The 23,119-nt window shown below is 39.5% G+C and overlaps 1 protein-coding gene across 1 annotated transcript in view; it reads left to right on the top strand.

The window, feature by feature from the left end:
• dph1 (diphthamide biosynthesis 1) overlaps positions 1–23,119 on the top strand; it is an 89,122-nt gene that overhangs the window by 29,392 nt on the left and 36,611 nt on the right. The window contains exon 4 of the mRNA XM_084717935.1: positions 21,446–21,567. Within this exon, the coding sequence (XP_084574061.1) occupies positions 21,446–21,567 (122 nt within the window). The remainder of the gene's footprint in view (positions 1–21,445; positions 21,568–23,119) is intronic.

Here is a 23,119-nt window from a genome sequence, read left to right as displayed (position 1 = left end):
AATATAGAAACAAGAGTAGGAAGGAAGCCTTCCCAAAAATGGTCTTATAAATAAAGATAGACCAGTGACTAAGCCTACGCATTGACAGAGATGGCCAACCAGCCCCGGCGGACGGAGTATACAGTGATGAGTCAGGGGATTTGCAATTTGTAACAAGCTCAAAGCACCATCATAAATGGTGTCTAACATCCGAAGACACAGAGCTTGTGACTCACTGAGTCACAGCTAATCACCATAATCATATAATAGTAAAATGTGGCGAAAAACAACTTTCTTAAGCTCAAAAGAAAAAAAAAGTTCTTGAAACAGCCCAGCTTTTGTGCATGTCTTTTAGCTTGTCAAACATTGTTTTCATTGTGTTTCATGTTTTCATCTAGGAATAAATTACAGCCGTCCATTAAAAGTTTTAAATGTCAGAAGCAAAACAGCTTCAGTGTGCCCCCATTGTGTAGCTGCTCTGCTCAGATGCTTTACAGTCATTTTTAGTCACACTAGTGGAGGGGTTCTAGTGTTGGAGAAGTCAGCATCTCATTGGTCGGTCGGTTGGTCCAAAACTTTGGTCCAGATTGCAATGTTTCCACAACTATAAGATGGATTAGTAAGAACTGCATCACAGACATTAAAGGCCCTGTGACTATTTTGGTGATCCTCTGACTTTCTAGTGTCATCAGCAGGTTGACATTTTTGTTTTTTAGTAAAATATGTCAACTAATTGTGAAATTTGATAAAAGTATTCATGATGCTCAGAGGATGAATCCTAATAATGTTGGTTGTCCCCTTACTTCTACTTTAGTGCCACCGGAAGATCAAAGATTTCACTTGTCTTTTTTGAATATTTAATCTATCTATCTATATATCTTCGTCATGGATTGGTGCAAAACTTGATACAAATATTTATTGTTTCCAGATGTTGAATCCTAATGACTCTGGAGTTTTCCTGTAGCACTGCCGTGAGGTTGACATTTGGCATGCAAATGAATTTTCCCAAATGGATGACGTATAACCACTTCAGTGATTCTGTAACTTTTCATCTAGAGCAAGTCACATGGTCAAAATTCATCACTCATAAATTCATCCAATGCTTGACCAAATTCCTGAAAAACTAATAACATTAACATCAAACTCAGCTGAAATTTGTGTTTAGTGCTTACTTGCTAAACTATGATAGTTGACATGGTAAACAATGATTATTTTCATTGTATATAGAATGTCAGTGTTTCCAAAAACCCAAACTAACATACTCAAATGTCTAGTTTTGCCCACAACCCAAAGATGTTCAGTTTACTGTCACAGAGGAGTGAGGAAACCAGAAAATCTTTACATTTAAAAGGCTGGAATCAGAGAATTTTTACTTTATTTTCTTAAAAGGTTGTGCAAACAGACAAATTGATAATCAGAATAGTTGATAATTGATTAATTGATTAATTAATCATTACATCTCTAATTATAGCTACCAGTTTAACATCTGCATGTAAGCATTGTCATGGTGAACATGTTGGCATTTAACTCAAAGCGAAACTCTAGAGCAGCGGTTCTCAAACTTATTAGTCAAAGGTTCACATCTTCTTTTGATTGATGGTGAGAGGTCCTGAACAACTGGCGATAACAAAATAACATTTAATCAACTCATGTATAACTCTTAAGCCACATACATTCAAGTTCAATAAAGGCAAAACAGTCAAAATACGGTAGAGTCTACTGGATATTAAATTCTCTGGTGTAAAGCTGATGCTTGAAATGGGCAGCAGCAACACACAACGCTATTCAAACATTAACATTGCTATGACAATGATGTCAAGAATTCAGGACGCAGGACAGGATCACTGTGAATGATCTCCTGCTGCACTGTATATTCAATGTCATTTTCAATTTCTTTATTTTGATTTATATTACCTTTATTTAACAGGTAGTCCCACTGAGATCAGAACTTTCCCTTACAAATTAAAATGCAATAAGTACAGCATGATATACAAAAACCCACAACAGCTGTTCAAACATAGCGGCCTCTCAAGAAAAACAAACACGTCTCATCACACATTTCATCAATGGATGCAAGTATGTCTAGTTTTAGATGTTTTTGTTTCCTATGTAGTAGGATAATGCGGTTTTCCCCAGGTCTGTCAAAACTTAGGGAACATTAAAAATGCAACCATGTTGTTGTCTACGAGTGGTCACTGAAGTCATAAAGAATGCAGTGGTGAGTGAGAGACTTAACATAAAGATACAGTGTACAATTTATTGATCGATAGAACATTTATTTAAAAATAAAAAAGAACACATTCTAGTTCACATCATATTGTATTCATAACAGGAGGTATGCGCTTGATCCACACTGACTTGCTGTTCGATCATGCTCTAAAGTACACCCTCACAGAGCCGCTATTTGTAAAAGTATTGGATTTCTAGTTCTTAAAAGTAAACATAGAGGCAGGTTTCTAAATTTGTGAGATTTTGATCTGTTTTTTAACAAGTTGTATCAAAGTTTTTGCAGGTTACCATGACTGCCAGACTTTTTTTGTGATGTAGGTGTTTAACACTCTCTGGAACTCTAAAATAGTAAAAACGTGTAAAGACAAATGTCTGAAAACTGTGTGACCAGCAATAACATGACTGCCAGAACAAGAGGAGGATTCAGTCAGGTCTGATCAGTAGGAAGAGCTGGTGTGGAGGCAGTTGGTTTTGAACATCTCATTGTTGAGCCTTCTGGAGGAGTCGTGTGTTTGTATGTATGATTCAACAAAACGTGTGATGGAAGACGCTCCATGGTGATCCCACTGACATACTGTACCTGTTTTCTGTCTCTCTCCGTCATGTACTATCCAAGAAAACTGTCAACGTGGCCTCTAGATGGCTCAAGCTTAAGTCATGTCAGATACAGTGTTGGTAAAGTAAGGTACAGTATGCACACGCAGCCCCCAGACATCTCCAGGTTCTTCACCGTAGCCGTTTTCATCCATCAGAATAGATTCCTCTATATTCCGGATGGCAGGTTGAATCATTTCTGTGGGAGCAGCAGCCACAGCCCACAGCCTCCCAGGGTAAATGTCAATTCCACCATTAGGAAGGAGCCTGGTAGGAGCCTCCAACGCCTTCTTGCCCTCACATCGTCACAGTCTTCACGGCGCCCACAGCACAGCTGAGCTGTAGCAACAGATCTGGGTGTAGGCTAAGTGAGTGAGTGCATGTGTCTTTGCCAGCATATATGTACGTGCATATGTGTGTGTTTTTGTGCATATGTGCACTATGATTTTGTGCCTGTGCTGATTCTAATGTCTGCTCTTCAGCTATTTAAGGTGCTCATATACGAGCTATTCATATATAAGCTTAGTTCCCCCACATTCATATGCTGCCTAATTAGATCTCTTGCTGGGTCCACTCTTATTGCCCACCTGAAGCTTATATCTCAATATCTCACTATCAGCAGCCACCTGCAAGCCCTGTAGAAACCTGTCAAACCTGTTGGTCTGGTTTTTCTGTCGCTCTTTGTCATTCACCACCATCTACCCAGATGGAAGGAAAGACGTGGAGACAAACTTGAAGACCAATTGACAGAGAGGACAAAAGTTCGGCTTCCTGCTCAGCAACCCTTGTCAAACTTGTATTTGGAGTATAGCATTTTGTCTGTACATTTTCTGTTATATTCATACTTTTTCAACGTGCTGAACTATTCACATCAAGTCACGACTTCACGACTAAATTCTTCTGCCATACATTTTTTTGTAATCGTGTTGCAGCAAAAAAAAAAAAAAAAAGTCAGAATCAACATGAAGCGATGATAATCTGGTGCCCCTTTTACATAATAAAAAGAAAAGGAAATGACATACCTGAATACAACCTCTACTGAGAAAGAGACGAGAACTTGGTGAGTTTCACTGCTTGGTTCAGGAGCTGAAACTACACCATAGCCTCATCAGGATGTTTTTCAGGATGTCTGTTTGACAGTTTGAACACTGCAGAAACAACTGGCACCAAGCTTAAAGAAGCAGAGGAGCAACTTTAGCAAGCTGATTGACATGTAGCATCAGCTAGCAGTATGTCTGAGATAAGATATGTATTTTATTATTTGTAAACAGTTTTACCTGTCTATTGTGCGTATTTGGTTTGTTCATGCTTGTTTGAAAGAAGGTGCTTGCCTGTAGTTTAGAGGATGTTTTACATATACTGTAGAGGCTTGATACACACTGTCATCATGCTGTAGCTCATTTTCTATTCCTCTCTTATATCATACAAAACAGAGTTCTGTGAAACGAGCAATTGTTAACTGTTTTGATTGTGACGTTAGGTGTGCAGAGGCCTTTGTATGCTCAGTCTTCTCCTTGTCATTGTCACTCTTTCAAAGATGATTCATACATCAGAGATGAGAGCAAGAATAGAGAAGAGAGAATGCAAACTTAAGACTGTCCTTACAAACTACCCCAGGGAGGTTTTTTCAGAGCAGGTACTGGTCACCTCCTGGCAGTGACTTGACAGGTGATTTTGATTGTAGTAAAAGGTAGTGTTACGGGAGGCTGTAAAGTGAATCAGCCACATGCATGTCCCTGTGCACCTCGCAGACAAAGGTCTGGAGGACCACAGAGATACCCGCCAGTTCTATCTTTGCTAATCACATCTCATCGAGGGGGACATCATGTCCAGGCAGACTGGAAATCCTGATAGGTGCTGACACTGTGTAATACGATATCTTGCCAGATAGCACCTTGGAAATTGCCTGAGCTGTCATGAAAATACAATTGATTCTCTCTAGAGATACAATAAGAAAAAAAGGTCACTTTGGCTGTAACTTGGACAAGACTGGGCCAGATGGAGGTTGTGAGAGTTTATTCTTAATGTCAGGCCTCTGACTTCCAAATGATTTGTGGAGATAGTAATGAGAGCGCTTGGGGGAAGGCAGTTGATGTTGATTCCACCGGTGTTATCTTAGACTGAATACTTCTAATTTATGAAGTGATGATACAAACACACTTTCCCTCTTCTCAGCAGTGTTTAGAAGAGATAAGCAACACTTAGTGCTGAAGGTTACAGTCCCTCTTTTCCCCTCTGTTCTGTCTCCAGCACAGCCACTCAGACCGGCCATAATCGCTCTCATTTTGGATGGCACGGTCCCAGGCACATGTCCATGTAATTGCACTCACAGAGAGCCGTGTAATATTATGCACAGCCTGGAAAGAATTCATTGGAAGAATATTACATATGCTTTTAAAACGTCCTTTCACAGAAACTCAGCTGACATTGCTCTGGCAGTTGAAGGACACAAATTGGGGTTGTACAATGCGCAAACTGGGTAGAATAAAAACAAAAAAAAAAGCATGAAAGCATAATTTGATGGTTTCCTTTCTGTGAACACTGAGGACTGCAATTTAGTGTTTCACCCTCTTGTGAAGCGTCATTGAGTGTTGTGAACCCGGCACAATGAACAACTAGAAAAAGACAGACATGTTACACAATCCGACATGAAACAGCTTCTCTTCTATTATGAAAAATGATCACATCTTTTGTCATGTTTATGATATTTTGTCAAACTTTGTGCTATTTTTTCAAAGTCTATTATTGAGGATTTGTGTAACTGTATTTCTCAACGAGAGAAAGGGAAAAAGAACAGCAGCTGATATGTGAATGTCCTTTTTTGTTAGAGGATAAATGAAGGACAACTCAATCACTGGGACCCACCGCGATTCATCAGGCATCGAGAAAAGTCCTAATGAGTGGGTGTTTCCAAAGATTAAGTGAGAGATGTAATGATAGACAGCAGCTCTGAGAAATTATGACAAGGAGCAGAAGAAGAGAGGAAAAGAGTCAAAAAGCTCGAGAAAATGAAGAGAGAGAAGATGAACTGTGAGATGACTTGAGGGAGCCGGGTGACAGACGATGGAGCCGAGCCTTAGGGATGAATGAAAGAGGGATTAGATGGATGTGACCTCATCTATCAATACAAGAAAAGGTTTTATAGTCATTATTTTTCAGAGTTGACTTTTACATCATGAGGGTTGGGGCTTAAGAGGCAGCGATGATATACTGTGTTTGATAAATATTGTTTCCCAAACTGGAATGTGCAAATGCAGCATGTAGGTTGTTTTCTTTGGGCTTGATCCTGGTATTAAATAGTATTATATTTATACTTAAGGTTCCTTTGTGAATCGTAATTTTGAAGGCGCTGTTTTCTTTATGAGCTTGTTATAAACAAGGGAGTCTTACTCCCTCAATATAAAATTATTACCCCAAAAATATGACACATGGAGAAAGTTGTTAATTTTGGAAACTGTATTTGTACCTACATCTCCAGTAATAAAAATACTCTCCAAATAAAATTATAACCCTGCTTCAAAAAAAAGTTGGGATGTTGTGAAAAACAGAATGCAATCATTTGCAAATGCTTTTTTACTTGTATTCAAATGAATACAGTACAAAGACAAGATATTTAATGTTCAGACTGGGAAAGTTATGGAATGCTAAAAAAAAAAAACTTGAGACTTGTTTGGAAAATTCCACAGGCAAACAGGTCAGGTCGTTAACAGGTGACAGAAACATGACTGAGTATTGAGTATTATTCGGCTACTAGACCTGCCTGACCCCCAAATATGTGATACGTTATGAAGCGTAAAATATAACAACAGAGATCATGGAATGCTAAACACTCGAAGTTGTTTATCAAGCGTCAATTAGAAAGAATTTCAGTTTCAAAACTTTGACAGTGTCCCCAGTTCCCAAACTCTTACTGAGTGTTATTAAAAGGAAAGTTAAATATGCCCCTCACAGCTTTTTTGGACTGTTGCAGGCATCAAATTAAGAATGAGTGTATATTTACAAAAAATAATAAGTTAATCAGTTTGAACATTTAATATCTTGTCTTTGTTTTGCATTCAATTGAATATAGGTCAAAAGCTTTTTTGCAAATCATAACCTGCTGTTTTTATTTACATTTTCCAAAGTGGACCAACTCTTTTGAGACTGGTGTTGTATTGCTTATGTGGCTGAGATGGAAAAATGTAATGTCAGATACTTACTTGCATCAGTGTTTGGCAACACTTGAATCAAAATGTGATGACATTTGTTGTTTCTTTCATCAGCAGTGTCAATCAGTCTGTTCAAACCACACATCCGTAATGTGCTGATGAAGCAGATTAGCTGAGTTTTTGAATATTCGGGTGGGGTCACACCAGCCTTGTTTAATCCTGTTGAACTGAACCCTGGAGTGTTTACTCCCCCTGTGGGTCGTTTGGGTTGATGTGAACGCCAGACTTTATTCTATATTAAACAAACAAGCTGTTCATTTCTTATGTGAACACCTTTCGAAACTGTGCCATTGTATTTGTCATTTCATTCATTCACGCCTGCATTATTAAATTATTTGATGCCTGCTGTCTTATGAGGTGTTCATATGCACAGTCCTTTAAAGATGATATGCAGTCCAGATCAACAACAGCTTGAACAGAAACCTGATGCTGCTCCATAATATGCAGCATCCAGGTAGATATTGAGCCATTTGTTGTCTTGACAACTGCATGACCAGTAGTCCAACATCATTTCCACGGCATGACAATTTCTGGACTGTGTGGTGGAAAATCTGAAAATGAAGACAGGCACGAAGACCGAGATTGTCTTTGTGGTGTTTTAATAGAGCTTTGCAGAGGATCAGTACACAGTCACAGGAAGTGTAAAAGGAACTGATAATGAGCCAAGAATGTAAATCTGTCTCATAGGGTTAGGAGACGAAGGAGGTTTGGTCAGGATGGACCTGAAGTGCTTATTGGGAGAGTCAGGATGTGATTGTGTTATCAGAAGTTGTTATTCCAAAGGGAGAACAGCTGTGTGTTCAAGGACGAGTAACCAGTTAGTGCCTGACAAAACATGAGAAGTGACTATGAGGAACAATAGTGACCAGTTCAGCAAATAATTTTCCCACTACAACTGTTTGAATTTTGCCTTTGTGAAAACAAATTAAACCAGTTTGACTGTTGAAACAATGTATCATCACACCTCAAACCAGGAATCTTAAGACGTGAACTCATCCAAAGACTCTGCCTGCAAAAACTGCTTTTTTGGCCATTGGAGGGAAGTGTAACCAATCTGTAAATACAACACAGACTTACTAGTACCTTTTTACATTAATATGGCTAGCACACAGTTGCCAGTTTGCACATCTAGCACATACAGATCAACATAAGCATTTGTTTAAAGTTGCATTTCCAGCCACAAGTGTTAATATTCATTCCCCTTGAGGAAAATCTTTATCTTTTTTCCTGAGTGTAATATCTGCTCCTTTTCCGTAAATGCTCTGTTACATTCATCAGCTAGTCTGGTACTTTGTCACTCTGCTGTTTGGTGTAGAGCAGGTAGTGCACTGTGGCTTTTTACAGCTTTTTAGCTGAAAACATTTCTGCTATGAAAGCAGTGAGAGTGAACAAAAACAGTGAACTTACAGTCCAGAAAAACAAAACAGTGGCCTGAAAGATGCTAAAAAGCTTTCCAGAGAATGTGGTAAAAATGATTTGTGGGTTTGTTACAAAGAACAAGACTTTTCCCTTCACACATAGCAATTTGATCCATTGTTGTTGCAAAAATATTTTGCAGCCCCTTTAATAAATGATAACTATCTTCTGAACTTTAACTTAGATTCTTGCTTATTTAGTCATGAATATTTAATTTTGTTGTTAAATTGTTAATATTTAAAACCAAGTTTTTAGTAGCTTTAAGTAAGCCCCTAAAACTGTATTCACACGGGCTGTCCATGATTAATTAACCTATGTAAAATGCGAATAAATTGTTTCAGCCAGCAGCTTCAATGGTGCTTTAGTGTTCTGGTCTTGTGAGGCACAATAGCACTTAATACCCCAGATTATCTGTCCTCTCTGGTCCCTTATCCTGATTTCTGTCTTTATATCCTCACAGATCTGATAACCACTGTGTCAGAGTAGATTTAGTTTCCACTATTATTTTTTTTAGAGATCCTTATTGATTAGATCTGTTCCTGGTTGTAGGCCTAGCCCTGAGTTTTCACCTCCTCGAGCAATATCAGCACAGCGGCAGTCACTTGTAATAACTGTTGTCATATCATCATTTTGTTTTGTTTAGTAAATTGGATTGCAGCTCTTTTAAGCATGCTCTCTCCGCTATGCCGCGCAGTGTGCGTCTCTATCTTGATAAAGCTGTAGGCTTTTCTATAATGACCCATGGCTCAGGCTTTTGAATAAATGCCATGACAAATAGATGAGATACACTCACAGAAATAGCAGTAATGATCTTGTTTTTCAGGGAGTTAAAGGATTATCTAATGGCATTACTGAAAACATCTGTCTAAGCATCAACCCGTCCTCGCTGCCTCACGTCTCTCTGTTTACTCATTCCTGGCAGATGTTCAATGACTGCAGTTAGGCTGTCATATATTACTGGGGGGGTTTGTCTCCAGATTTTCTCTGTGGAAGACAGACAGCCCAGGATTCCAGTGTCAACATGACAATGAAATATAGTGAGGCATTGAGTGGAAGATATACGCAACCAGAGAAGGAGTGGAGATCGTTTAATCCTCCTGCCCAGTGCCCCTTGCCAAATTTATTTTTGGAGGGGAGCACTTTGTCAGGATATTTTCTATGTTATATGTGCAGAAAGCAGATTATAGATATCAGATTTGTTAATATTACAAACCCAGCAACAAGCAGCTCATCTGTCTTACGTAGTCTGTCCTCTTCTCGTTGTCATCGTCACCCCTCTGTCCTTCTCTCTAGCCCCGTCTTTCTCCATATCTCTCTCTTGGTTTAATGTACAAAACTCTTCTCATGTTCTCCAGTGCTGTATTTCTACTCACGTGTCCTTTTGTTTTCCCTCTGTATCATGTCCCACTCAACATCATCTCTTCCCCTGGACTTTAAACGTGCTTCTTTCTTTCTGATTTAATCTTTTTGTCTCCTCATTTACCTAAACTGAACTCATTTAAGGAGGTAATAATAGCGGTTCATCTCTGCTGAGCTAGTCTGTTACATTGGGGAGCCTCTTTTCCTGGGCCAATCTGCTCTGCCCTGTGCCAAAGCCCACTCACTCACTCACTCACACACACACACACACACACACACACACACACACACACACACAAACACAATGGGCTGATAGGGGGCTGATGTCTGAAATGTAATGGAATAAAAGATGAGCCATTGCTAGATGTTGGAAATAATTCACACATGTATTTGTGTACAGGGAGTGCTCAGTGTGTGTGTGTGTGTGTGTGTGTGTGTGTGTGTGTGTGTGTGTGTGTGTGTGTGTGTGTGCGGTTCGACTTGGTATGCAAACGTGCCACATATGCTCGTTTGAGCTGTCTGCCCGCAGCGTATCAGTGGCAACTGTGCAAGAGCAGCGCTGCTGCACCTGTACCCACCTTGCTGACCTGCTTGTCACTTTGTTTCCTGTGAGACCGGTCTGCTACCTCTGCTATTATTAGACTTCAGATGTAAAAATCTCACTGGCAGCGCAGTCATATGGACAGACAATCTACTGTGGAGTGTACTGCAGCCTTCCTCTTACACTGCCAGGAGAGACAGTAACAATACAGACTGTCCTTTTTTGGAATAAGAATAGTGTCTCTGGTCTAGTCTAATCCTTTCTTTCCATATATTCAGCAGGGTCATTCGAGGTACATCACACTAGACGACGTTTGTTTGAAACGTTCATTTTGAATTTACAGTTGCTGATTCTTCAGAACAGAGAAAACTGCTACTTAATCGTTAATCCCCCCACTCATTTATATTCTGTTGCTGCACAATGATTCATTCATTCACATCATTCAAATATGTGCATAGAAGCATGCACAAAGGCAGTTTTAGGCCTAGTTGTGCATGTGTGTTATGGCTCATAGTAGGGCTTTGTAATATGACCAAAATCTCACATTCAGTCATTTGATTTTCCAGACACGGATACATATTATGGCATAGCACATTTCCTGTAAATTTAATGAATGAATAGTTTGTATAAAATGACACATGTAAAGGCCTTTTTATTATTACATTATACTATATACTTGACAAATAGTCATCATCATTTATTTATTTGAATGTAAAGCCTTATTTACAATAATGTCAAGTTATAGACTTACAAAAGAAAAGACATGAAAACTTGGAGGTAGCAATAAAGGAAGAATATAAGGTTAAATCATTAGCAATGTTAATAGGTAAAAGTGAATGAATTGGCTATGAGAAATAAATAGATAATAAGAGCAATTAAAAGTAATGGCAATTACAGTCAATAAAATTAGCAGTTAAACCCTGGAATTTTCTCAGCTGTATTAAGGAGGACATCTTTTCAGGTATGTGAGACACAGTCACACAAAACATATCTCCCTAATAAAAAGTACTTACTCATCTGATTATTTTCTCCTTTTATCCAGAACCTTCATACAAATTTTCAATTAAGCACATAGCAGAATATAAGATTTGAATGAATAACGTATGAAGAGGTGAACAGAAAACACTTTTCATCTTAGGTTTAAAGTGTCAAGTACGGTTTTCTGGTGCGTGTCAGACTATCCATAACTAAACCACATCCGTGCGACAGAAGTAGCACCACTTTCAGGTATGAGCTCCTCGCTGACAGTTTTGAGTCCGTCTCTTGGTCGGGATTACCCTGTTCTGTGTCACTCTCTAATCACTCTCCTGGATGAGCCCCCAGTTTGTCAAGGCCGGGCTCAGAAGCCATGACATGACTGTTGTAAAACAGCAAACAAAAAGAACAATACGTGGGAGAGAAGAGAGGAGATCCTCAGCCAGGAGGCGGGGTTTTTATAGATGAGTGCTTCCAACTAAGGTGATCACTCCGCCCCTCAGGTACCTGCTGCGTTAGAAAAACAAACAATAGGATAATTAAACAGACCAGGGGACCGGTGCAATGTTGCCTTCAAAAATATTGCTGTAAAGAGTGTGATATGCTACATAATGAAATAAGTGATAGAGCATAATATGATACTTTTTTTATGAGACATTTTTGTATTATCACACAACAGATATTATCATATTGTAAAGCCCAATTTCACAGTTGTTCTGTTTTTTTCCTACATAAATCAATAATTTTGAAATATATTAAAATGCTGTCTGTCAAGTCTTTCAAGTACCATTAAGTGAAGGCTATCTTAAAAGCTAATATTAGATACACTTTTCTATATAACAGTTCTTTGACTTGTTCTTGGGATCTTGAAAGTTAGATTTTAACTTTCTGAAGTATTCCTAAACCTGAAATGACTGTACTCAGGGTTCACAGTAAGTACAGCTGTTGGACCTTGAACCATTTAAGAGGGATTCAGTAAAGTCATTCATATGTTCACAAAGATTTTAGGATAAAAAGAAAACTTTATATAATCTATTTACCAATAACATATCTAAAAGACATTTTATTGAGACATCTGTCTGATTATGCACTCCAAGCAATGGCAGAAAAGATTCTTTGAAGAAAAGCCAACTGGATCAGAGTAGCTCTGTGGATCTTTTGGAAACTCCTCATTATATCTTAAATAGGCGCAGGAGCATCTAAAGGGTTAATGTGTCTGTGCCCCCACAACTTTGGCATATCAGATCTTCTCTATTTGGGGAGATAACATGACGTCTCCATACCACTGCTGTGGCAAAGGGAGAAAGGAAAAGTGAGCTGAGATACTCACTGAGTGCTCCCTAACACACCGGGTGAAGCTGTCTGAGGTCCTGCTCTTTATAAACAGTATAAAGGCAAAAATAAGGCTTAATGTAATAAAAGAAGCGAGCATTATGATGCATAGTGACAGCTAAGAAAATCCTGCTTATTAACTTTTGCTACCATGACTTTCTTTTGGCTCAAACAGATGGACAGGGAAAATAAATAGATGCATCAGAACTGGTTTACGAAAGTGGACTTACATGACTCATAAGAAAACACAAAAGGGAAGACATCATGATACATGTCAAGATGACCCTAGTATGTTGTTGGCTTGTAATTTAAAGAACTTTACAAAATATTAATTTGAAGAATAAGTTAACCATTGTTCAAGAAATCAAGATGTTGATATAATGAATATAATATTAATGCACAGAACATTTTCTGTCACCTGCCTGTGCACCTGTGTGTCATATACAGACGTTTTTTGTTTTTTTTTTGCTGGTTATCTGCTTGTTAGCCACCTGCTGCAGCTAATGCCTTACTATAATAATGTTCACTATTAAGTATTGCTTTGATAGACTCGTGCTAATATGTGCATGTCAACTTCCTTATTAACAGCTGCAGATGAGCTATAATGTGAGAAATATCTGCAGGGTATTCTGTTATAGTTGTGATGATGATTATGATTTCAAAATACCTGGGACACTGTGTAAAACATAAACATTAGTGCTCACTGCATGGTAACTACTACATCTGTGAAGACCCCGTTAATGCTAAGAGATACATACAGGTTTTGGAGCAACATAATGCCAAGCAATATTCTGCACATCACAACATTGTGGCTTTGTTGTATGAGAGTACAGGTACTAGACTGACCTGCCTGCAGTCCTGACCTGTGCGACGTACACAGAAAAGGTGATTTCACACAGTGGTAAACATGCCCCTACTTCAACTTTTTTGGAAGATGTCGCAGGCATCAAATTCAGAATGCGTGTATATTTACAAAAAACAATAAGGCTTATCAGTTTGATCATTAAATATTGTGTCTTTGTACTCTGTTCGATTAAATATAGGCGCATAAGGATTTACAAATCATTGCATTCTGTTTTGATTTATGTTTTACACAGCTTCCCAACTATTTTGGAATTGAGGTTGTATATTAATACATTTCATTGTGTATACCACAGACCTCAAATAACATAATATATTGGCCTGGCATGCAAAGAAACACATGATGACGCCATGAATTTTTAAATTACAGTCTAAAGCATACTGAGAGAGTCCATCCCAGAATGAGTGAGAGGCAGTGAAACAGTCTGGATAGATTTCCAATCCATCGGGGTCAACATATTCACAATCCTGCTTGGCAATCTATAGTCACAAAACCATTTGCATGTGTTTGGAGTGCAAGAGAAAAGTCAGAGCCTCTGGAGGAAACCCACAGACTCACAGGGAGAGCATGCAAACTTCCAATATAGAAATGGCTCTGGCTGAAGATTAAAATCAGACCTCTCTTTTGCGGGAGGACAGTGTTTGCTTCCAGAGCGTTTCTGCTGCCAGAGCATATGTTTGGTTGCTGGTATTCCCTGTCATAGCTTTACATTGTTTAATTGACTCGGTTATTTAATTGACTGAGTCAGATGGCAAGTCCTCATTAGGGACAATGAAAGTCTCCATTAGGTACTACAAAAGTACTGTGACGTTGATCCCGAAGGATGCAAAACTTTAAAACCTGAAAAGCTTGGAAAAGCTCTAATCATTTTCTCACCCATTTTGCACTTGGCTAGCAAAGTTACTGCTGAACAAATTAAATCACATCAGCAGGGAAATAAGGAAATATGTAAATTGGCAAATTGGATTAAGCCACCTGATGATGGCAGATGACTGTGAAAAGTTCGGTTGTTGCCATTTTTTTCCCTTTTCGTCTCCCGTTGACCATCTACACGCTTGCCAGGTAAATGCATAAATGCATGACAAGCAGCACTAAAGCAGCTTGTGAGAGCTTGTTATCCTTCTTAAATGGCCTTGATTGCACTCTGCACATCAGTATAGTGAAGCATCATAAGAGTCATAAGAGGTTTTGTTTTTAGCGCTGCCGCCTTTACATTAGCAGTAGGAAAACATGGGGGTTGGGAAGTCAAGCAGCAACATTTTTCTTTCGTTCTCTGTCCTGAGTTGCCCTTGAGCAAGGCACTTAACCCCCTTTCTGCTCCAGTGGAGACAGACATGAAAAAATAAGCATTTGAGAGCCTATGTTAAAGCATAATCCCATTTGTAGAGCTGTTAAATATTGAAAAGAAATCATAATATTCCAATAGTATTTGACTCAGTACCTCAATACTGATATTGTTGTTTTCAATGTGACTTTTGTTGTTTTTTCCAACAGAATTCAATCTAAATTATATCTGAAGTTTGAGAAGATTTTTATTTATAATATATAGCTGGTCTGTTTGGTCTATTTCTTAGACTGGTGGTAGTCATCCCCAGCAAATCAAAATACTGCAAAATTCAGAATGAAAATACTATGAGATTGCTGAAATCTAAGTTTTGTCTTTCCTATAATATTTTGTTTCAGTAATGTAGTGACATTCATACACATAAGTCAGATTAGTTACAAGCTGAACTGTGAAGGTAGTGTGGCTGTGGACAACAATACATAGGAACATAGGTCTCCTGTGTAAACTGTTTTTAGCTGATAAGGGTCAGCTAACGTAAGTCATAATGGTGGAGAGCCTAATATTTTCCGAAGTGGTACCCACAGGGGTTAATTTGTGCCAGATCGCGCCTGAACAGGATCCAGGACCTCCCAGACTGGGATCAGCCACTATTTATTTAGATCCCATAAATAAAGCTTATGGAATATTTGAAGTTATCTGACTACATCCAAGCAAGTGGGCATTTGTGCTGTGAAAGGGTGAAATAACTGTCTATATTCAGAGGTGTAGTGTGTTTGTTTAATTACCGATGTGCACCATGAGGCTCATGCAACCAGACACAGCTTATATCATGGCTTGTTTCAGATAATTAAACCACTGTTCCTATCGTGGCAAGTCTACATACATTAGTCAACTAGAACTGACCACACAATCAAATATAAGACTGACTTTATGAATCGTGGACTGCAGTCAGTCCACATGTACGCTCCCTCTCTGTCTGTCCGTCTGTGAGTCGCCTGCAAAAACTTCTCTCTGTCTGAGGGGCTTTAGCTTCAATGATGATTCTTAAAAACCTAACAGAGCGGATTATGCAAACTGTGAACTGCCTATATTTGCTTACCTGGAGAAAAAAATGTAGCAGAGCATCGCTCCGGTGCTCCGCATAGCTCGACCCCAAAGGCTTAATAAGGGGGGGGGGGGGGGCTTGTGTTGGTGCAGTGCTGTCCGCAGTATTGAAATGAGATCCATAGACAGACGGTCCAGTTTATGTGGTTGTAAATAGAGTCTACAATACAGGGGGTGTCGCAGAGACTGTGAAGCCCCCTGTGGCAAATTGTGATTTGTGGTATTGGGCGATATAAATAAAAACTGACTTGATTTAAAAACTGAGAAGGAAAACAAGCAAAGAGAGAGAGAAACGTGCAAACTATAAGCAGGTGTTTTTCAGCATCTCCTCTTGATGATGTTCAATGATTACTATGGATGTTTTGATTAATAATATGAATAAATGATACTGATCTTTAACAACCGACACCTATAGGTGAAGTTGTCCATTGTGCTCCAGGCACTGTGGATTTTTGATGATGATTTTATGACTTTTTCTCTGCCCCATAACCTGCTGGGAAAACACCCTCTCTGTGATCTGGGACCTCTGGATCTACAATTTGAAAGACTTCACAAAGACTTTACTTTATCAGGCCACCCAGGTTAAATATTGTTGTGGTGGCCCACATTTCCCATCATGCCTGGACTGAGTAGTCTGTTAAGTTTGCTTTGTTTGTTTTATGTTCCTAAAAGCAAAAGTAAGTGTAAAAAAAAGTGCAAGTGTTTGCACCATGTTCTGTTGGTTCATGTTTGTAATTATTAATTGTCATTAGTAAGACTGCTGTTACTCGTAGATTTATTGACACCAGCTGTATTTTCCTGCCATGTAAAGTTGTTGTTCTGTGTCAAATGTCAGTAATGGGTTGACATAAATGAGAGTTGAGTGTTTTATGTCTGTAATTCCACATTTCCTGTCACTATATGAGGACAATCTGTATTTTACTCTGCCAGTTGGCGACCCTATAAAAAGAGGTCCATGATCCAATTTGGGTCCACGACTAGGGTTGGGTGATGTCTACAGAGCTGGAATATTATTGACGATAGACAATGATATTGTCGCTGGGTCTAAAAGGATCTTTGTTTCCGCACCACATGTCCCTAACTTAGTCATGTTTAATAAGAAAATAATAAACATACAACACACAACATACATATGCAATGTACTGCATGGCTGCTCCTTTAAAAATCAACTGTCAAAGTATCAGATATAGTGCTTTTACAACCTTAAATATGTCTGACACATAAATGACATCATTGATTTGTGTACATCCTTGCATGCATTCACATACACATATGCAAGTATCCTGCATCCGTTTGGAGCGATGGTTGTTCACACCCTCAGAAATTGCGCAAACACAATGCGTGAGATTAAACAGCAGACGTGTCTCTTGCCTTATTTACCCTGCATCAGAGTGAGGCTTCAGACTTTGACAGAGCTCAGTCTGTGTGACTTTGGGAACATCTGAAACACAACTGTTGACACTGAGGACTGATATTGTGTTTCATCCCCTCCAGGTATAACGTTTGAAATATATGAATGTGAAACACTGTTGCTTGAAATTCAGTCAGTCCACTTTCCTGAGAATGAAAAGAGAATGGTTCTTTGAACACTCCTTCAAACACACAACTTGAAATTTGCATGAAGAAAATACACTATAAATGTAAATACAGTAAATTGCATCATTTATCATATGTTCAGCCAGCCCAAAAATAATACACTATCAAAATTTTAGAAACTGCATGCTGTTAGATATAAAGATGTCCTAGTAAGAGCCTTTTTAAACTGTAATGTTTTCTCAAACGAATACTGCGGATGTGAAAATTACCTACAACTCCCCGCATATCAAAACACCAAAACCTGAAGTTAACAGTTATTCTCACAGATGGTGGAAGCCTGTTAGTTAAATTCAGTCTAGTAATTTTCATCAGCGGATGAGAGTAATCGGCAACAGAATGACTATGTGAGTGCTAATGGGACGGTTCGCAGACAGAAGTTGTTTTTCATTCCCTTTGTCTGCTCCGACATCTCCGAGCTGTAAGACCGCGGTGCCAACAAGTTCCTCTTTTATGCCGGCATCAGAAGAAATTCCTGTCAAAGTCAGAAAAGTATATCATCTCCAGAGGACGGGAGCAGAAAAGATTAATTTGCTTTCATGCCTACGCCGCCGCACTAGGACAATAATGGAGAGGAGTTATGTGCTGTTTATAGAAAACATACCAGCTACTTAACCTGTTGATAAACAGTGATACAATCAGCTGGCACTAAATCCACAATTGTGCTGGCGTATGAGTGCATATGTATACTGCAGTCTGCTCCTACACTTGTGTTTGCAGCACGCACCAGCAGCGCAGTGGTTTTTATAACAAAGATTCAAATCAGTTGGCAATTTCTCACACATATTGAGCCGTATGCTAAAGAGCCAATTAACAAGGGCTGTTATGGAGTTCAGAAGCTTCTCTGACATCTTAATTAGATCTTAATGACATTTCTGTTGGAATGGCTGAACTGAGCACCCTAAGATGAGGCAAAAACCAGTGCTGATACGCTGAAGGAAACAGGAAAGTGACTGATACTAGAGACGAGGAGGGGGGAGAGAAGAATAAATGGAAATGAGAAGACATCGAGGACATTTGTGCGTTTATATGCGCAGTCATATAGTATGACCTGTGTGAGACGGTAAGATGACATGTATTAAAAATAGGATTTGATTAACACTGATACACTTTTTTCGCTCCGTCGTTCTTTCATTCTATCTTCCATCTTCTCCTCTCTCCCAGTGGGATATGGGACTATACGTTACCCAGTAATTACTCTGCTCATGTCCCAGTAGCATCACGTCTCTGATGGGCCTCCTAATCAGATTCTTAGCATTTATTACCATGAAATTTCAGTGTACTCACTCAGGAAATAACTAGATATGCACTGCACTGCCAATGGAGATAACATGATAATGGTATTTCTGGCAGATAGATGGCTGATTAGATACAATAATCTTCTGCAGTGCCGCATTTTACATTGTAGATGGCTCTGCATGGTCTGCGGTGGGTTGCAGGGACTAGTCTCTCTTTTTTTTTTCTTTTTGTGGGCAGGCAGTGTATTTTTAGCTAAAAGGTTGATGCACGTTTATGCAACTCCAAACAAAGTCAATGGACTGTGATGAAGGAACAATGGGTGCACAGACTCGCTCTCTGTGTGATTATATGATTTTTGGTAACCTGTAATTATCTTCCTGCTGTCGGCACGTGTGCGCAGCTCGAAGAGACTGACAAAATCAACACCTTGACAAGAGAGGGGGTAATTGATTCATATCTTCGAAGGCAAATATTTGTTTACCAGATGAGTTGCTCTCTTCTCTCTTTGTTTTCCTGGGCTCAGCTGGCCTGCGCTGCCCTTCACTCGAGAGCAGCCATTAGAGGAGAAGGGACAGGGAAATAGGGAGCGAAACAGAGAGAGAGACAACAACACAGAAAACTAGGGGCCGATGATGAGGAGCCCAGAGAGAGTGCAGACCAGAGATTACATCAGAGAAAATGAGGGAGGAAAGGCTAAATAGAAACTTTGTCTGGAGCCCCTTGCGAGGAGCAGAGCGAGGAATAAACAGAGAGAGTGGATGTGGGTTGAAAGATTGGGCAGCAGGAGACACATTACTAAGAGTCTGTTGCTTGCTACAGATGCTGTTCTGTGTGCAGCCATGTCTGTTTATCACTTCCCACTTCTCCTCGAGCCCTCTGTCTCATCTCTATTCTACCCCTTCTGTCTAGCCTAAATCTGTCAGAATACAGCCACAAATACCTGGCAACAACCACCATTTACAACCACCCCCTCGTCTCCCCATCTTTCCTCCCGCACAATGCCTCCAGCTTCTGTTCATTTGGGCTTCCTCCCTGTTCCTCTCAGCCTTTATTCATTTTACTTTGCCTTTATGGGTTTACTTAGCATTTTATTCGCCCATAAAGGGCGATAAAAGAAAGAGCTTGTTTTTGTGTAGTGCGATCAGCAATTCATTCTAACAGATCTGGGTCCACAGAGGCCTGTGTAATTTGGTGGTTTTCCCTCTCAAGAAGGCCCTGATTTACTTTTTTTTTTTTTTTCGATTACAGCTGCAAAGTGGGATGTTAGGCCCACATGGTCTGTGCTACAGTTTCGCAACCTACTTGTGGCATAAAACATCTTGCCTGAATCATTTATTCTAATACTGCAAACCCTGTTGTACTTTCCAAACTCATACTGTATGCTCCTGGAGGAAATATCTACAGCCTGTTACTAACATTAAATATATTACAATTCTGCTCCTTTCCCCCATCATGTCTGAAGTTTTGCAAACCTGCACCCGCCCGCAACCATAAAGCTGAGTCAAATCAGCTGTGATTAAACACACATACGCAGCTGCACATAGTTTTACCTGTGACCATACCTGCAAATTTATATAAATATATTTTTTATCTATTGCTCAGCTCTTTTGTGGGTAATCCAACATATAACATAGTATTCTTCTTTTTGTTACATATTTGTTATGGTTTGAGTATAATAAAACTTTACACTTATTTTCCATAGCGTGTTATTTGATCTTTTAATTAATGATCTAAGATTAGCACTTCTAATCAAGGCAGTGGTGGTTTCTTTTAGCTTGTATTGTATTTCAAGTTTAGTCAAAGCACCAGCTGATAAAATAATGTTAGCTTAAAAAAACAAAAACATTTAAGCATATTTAACTAATATGGGTTGATTTGTTCGTTGTATTTTCACCAGTGATTGTCGCTCCACACAGTTTACAAGGGCTCTTGTTTTTTTAAACATCAAATGTGAAAATTATATATCTCTCTCTGTCAAACGTTGGTATGTCTGTATAATGTATAAGACATGCAGCAGGTGCATGTTGACTTGCCAGTAGAGCAGGACAAAGAGAATGGATCTCTTCCCAACTTGTCGCTCCCTAAAATGTTGGTCTCGTTTTTATTCATTGACGAAAGTGTCCATAGGGTTAGGGTTATAGCTTTGTCATAGCTTTTGCCATCACAGATTACTTTTTATCTAGTTATTGTCTCGTTTTTGTCAGTGAAAAAATGTTGTCAACAAAATTAACACTGATGCTGAGGCTGTTTCTCTTGTTCCAGGCAGATGTGCTGTGAATCCAGGCCGTAGATAAACTCACCAAGACCCCTACAAACTCTAATCTGCTTACCAGTCCTACCCCTCATTTTCAACTTCTTCTTCCCTTTGTGTACTATCCTGTCTGTGGCCAGGCCGAATGGTAACCTATTGACCCTCGTCTGGCAGGGCTTAAACTACTAGACAGCTTGTGCGACGTTTGGGCCTTTGGCTGCCGGTCACGAGAAGCAAAAGAATAGCAGTGTGTCACCCTGATATGCTGTGAGCCACTCATTGACTGACAGCGCTGTCGGATACCATACAGTGTACTCTATCTGTAACAAGTGGATAGGGATTGATCTTATTCAGCTCTCTCATAATCATACGGTGCCTGGCATGCCATGGGTATTGATCGCTATGGTAACGATCAACAGGGATGTGCATATGGTCTGTGACTGCGCTGATTAGTGTCTCTGCATGCTTACGTTCCCAGGTTTACAGAGGCAGACACCATTGTGATGGGTGACGTGACATACGGTGCCTGCTGTGTTGACGACTTCACTGCCCGAGCCCTGGGAGCTGATTTCATGGTGCACTACGGCCACAGCTGTCTCAGTGAGTGACTGTGCCTCCACATGCATGCATGTTTGTCTTTCATTGTGCATGCAGATTATACCAAACAGAGGAAGTGAGCAAGCATTAAGGACTCCTACCTAAACTGAGTGTGCTGCATGAAAAAGAAGCACAGACAGAGCTATTGATCAATGGAAAATGTAACTGGTTAGCGTAGCCCGCCCAGCCCTAGTGTGGAAGGCGTATCAGACCTTTGGAGCCTGGACATCACATTTACCCAGCAGATCAATGAGGAACATGCATTAGAGCCGTTCTTTGAAAACCTCATGCAGCTCTTGAGGACCTTCACCCTCGCCCCCGCTGTCTGTCTCTTGCAGAACATGGGAGGAAATGCTAAATCAATAGTTTTGATATATCCCTGCCAGAACAAGCTCACCTATCCCAAATACCAGAAATGACCAACAGAATTTTAATACACTGAAAATCTCTCGCTGCTTTGGTTTGTGTGTTTTTGTGTTTTGTTTGTCTTTGTGTGCACAGTGCGTGAGTAAAAATTCATTATTTGGTATTCGTGGAGCATTTATGTGAGTGCGAGTTTACAAAAGGGGGAAGATGTGTGTATATTCCCATTTACACTCAGAAGAAGCTAGTAAAGGCAAAGATAAAGGCACCAGAGATCAATTCTTTGTGGGTCGTGAAGTTAATTAATGGAATAGATTTTCATAGAAATGGAACGACGCGCAGATTCTCAAAGGATCTTTTTGTAAGGGTGCCAGTGCGTATGTGTTCCTGACCTTCATCATTCAATCATGAGGACATCATCTGAACTCTTTCTTAAGTTGTAGGATACCTGTGGGAGATTAAAGACACAGTGTTCTGACTGACTCATAGAGAAAAACTCTCTGTCCTGCGCTCCTTTATTCCCCTTTCATTTCTACTGCCATTTGAATAATGGTGCCATCTTTTGTCAACAGAAAGCACCTCTATCTAGTGTAGGACAATATGGGCAACATCATAAAACCCTGTTTTCGTGTGCTTTAAAGTTACAATAATATTTGTTGATTATGAGGGATCACTTTGGTGATGTTTAAACATTTTTGTTACTGAATATCCGACTAGTCTGAACAAAAAAAAGACCCAGATAAAAAGAAGAGAGAGGTAAGAGTGGGTGGACAAGAGAGAGAGAGAGAAACATAAATTCAACTTATTTTTATTTCCCACTTCTTTCATTGTGGTTATTTACCAGAATGGAAAAAGCACCTGGAGAAAAATAAACCTGGCAAGACATGACAGCCTAGCTCAGATAATGCCAGGCCAGGTGCTGCTGCTGTAAGTATTACTGGACTTTCTTCCCCAAGCAGGTCCTCACTATTTTGGTGGCATGACTCATTTTCGAAGAGCTTTGTAAAGCAAAACTTACCCAAGGCACCAACTTTAGTTTGAGGAAGAGTTTTTTATGTGGGCCAGCATGATACTCGAGTTTAAAAACAGAACCCATCCAGACACGTGTTCTATTAATCCACAATACACATTACACCACATTAAAAGACTTCGACTCTAGTTACATTCACACAACAAGCCTCCAAATGACATT

This window comes from Lutjanus erythropterus, chromosome 4, assembly GCF_056507025.1.
Source record: "Lutjanus erythropterus isolate fLutEry1 chromosome 4, fLutEry1.hap2, whole genome shotgun sequence".
NCBI lineage: Eukaryota > Metazoa > Chordata > Actinopteri > Lutjaniformes > Lutjanidae > Lutjanus > Lutjanus erythropterus.
This window is presented reverse-complemented; position numbering and strand designations above follow the sequence as displayed.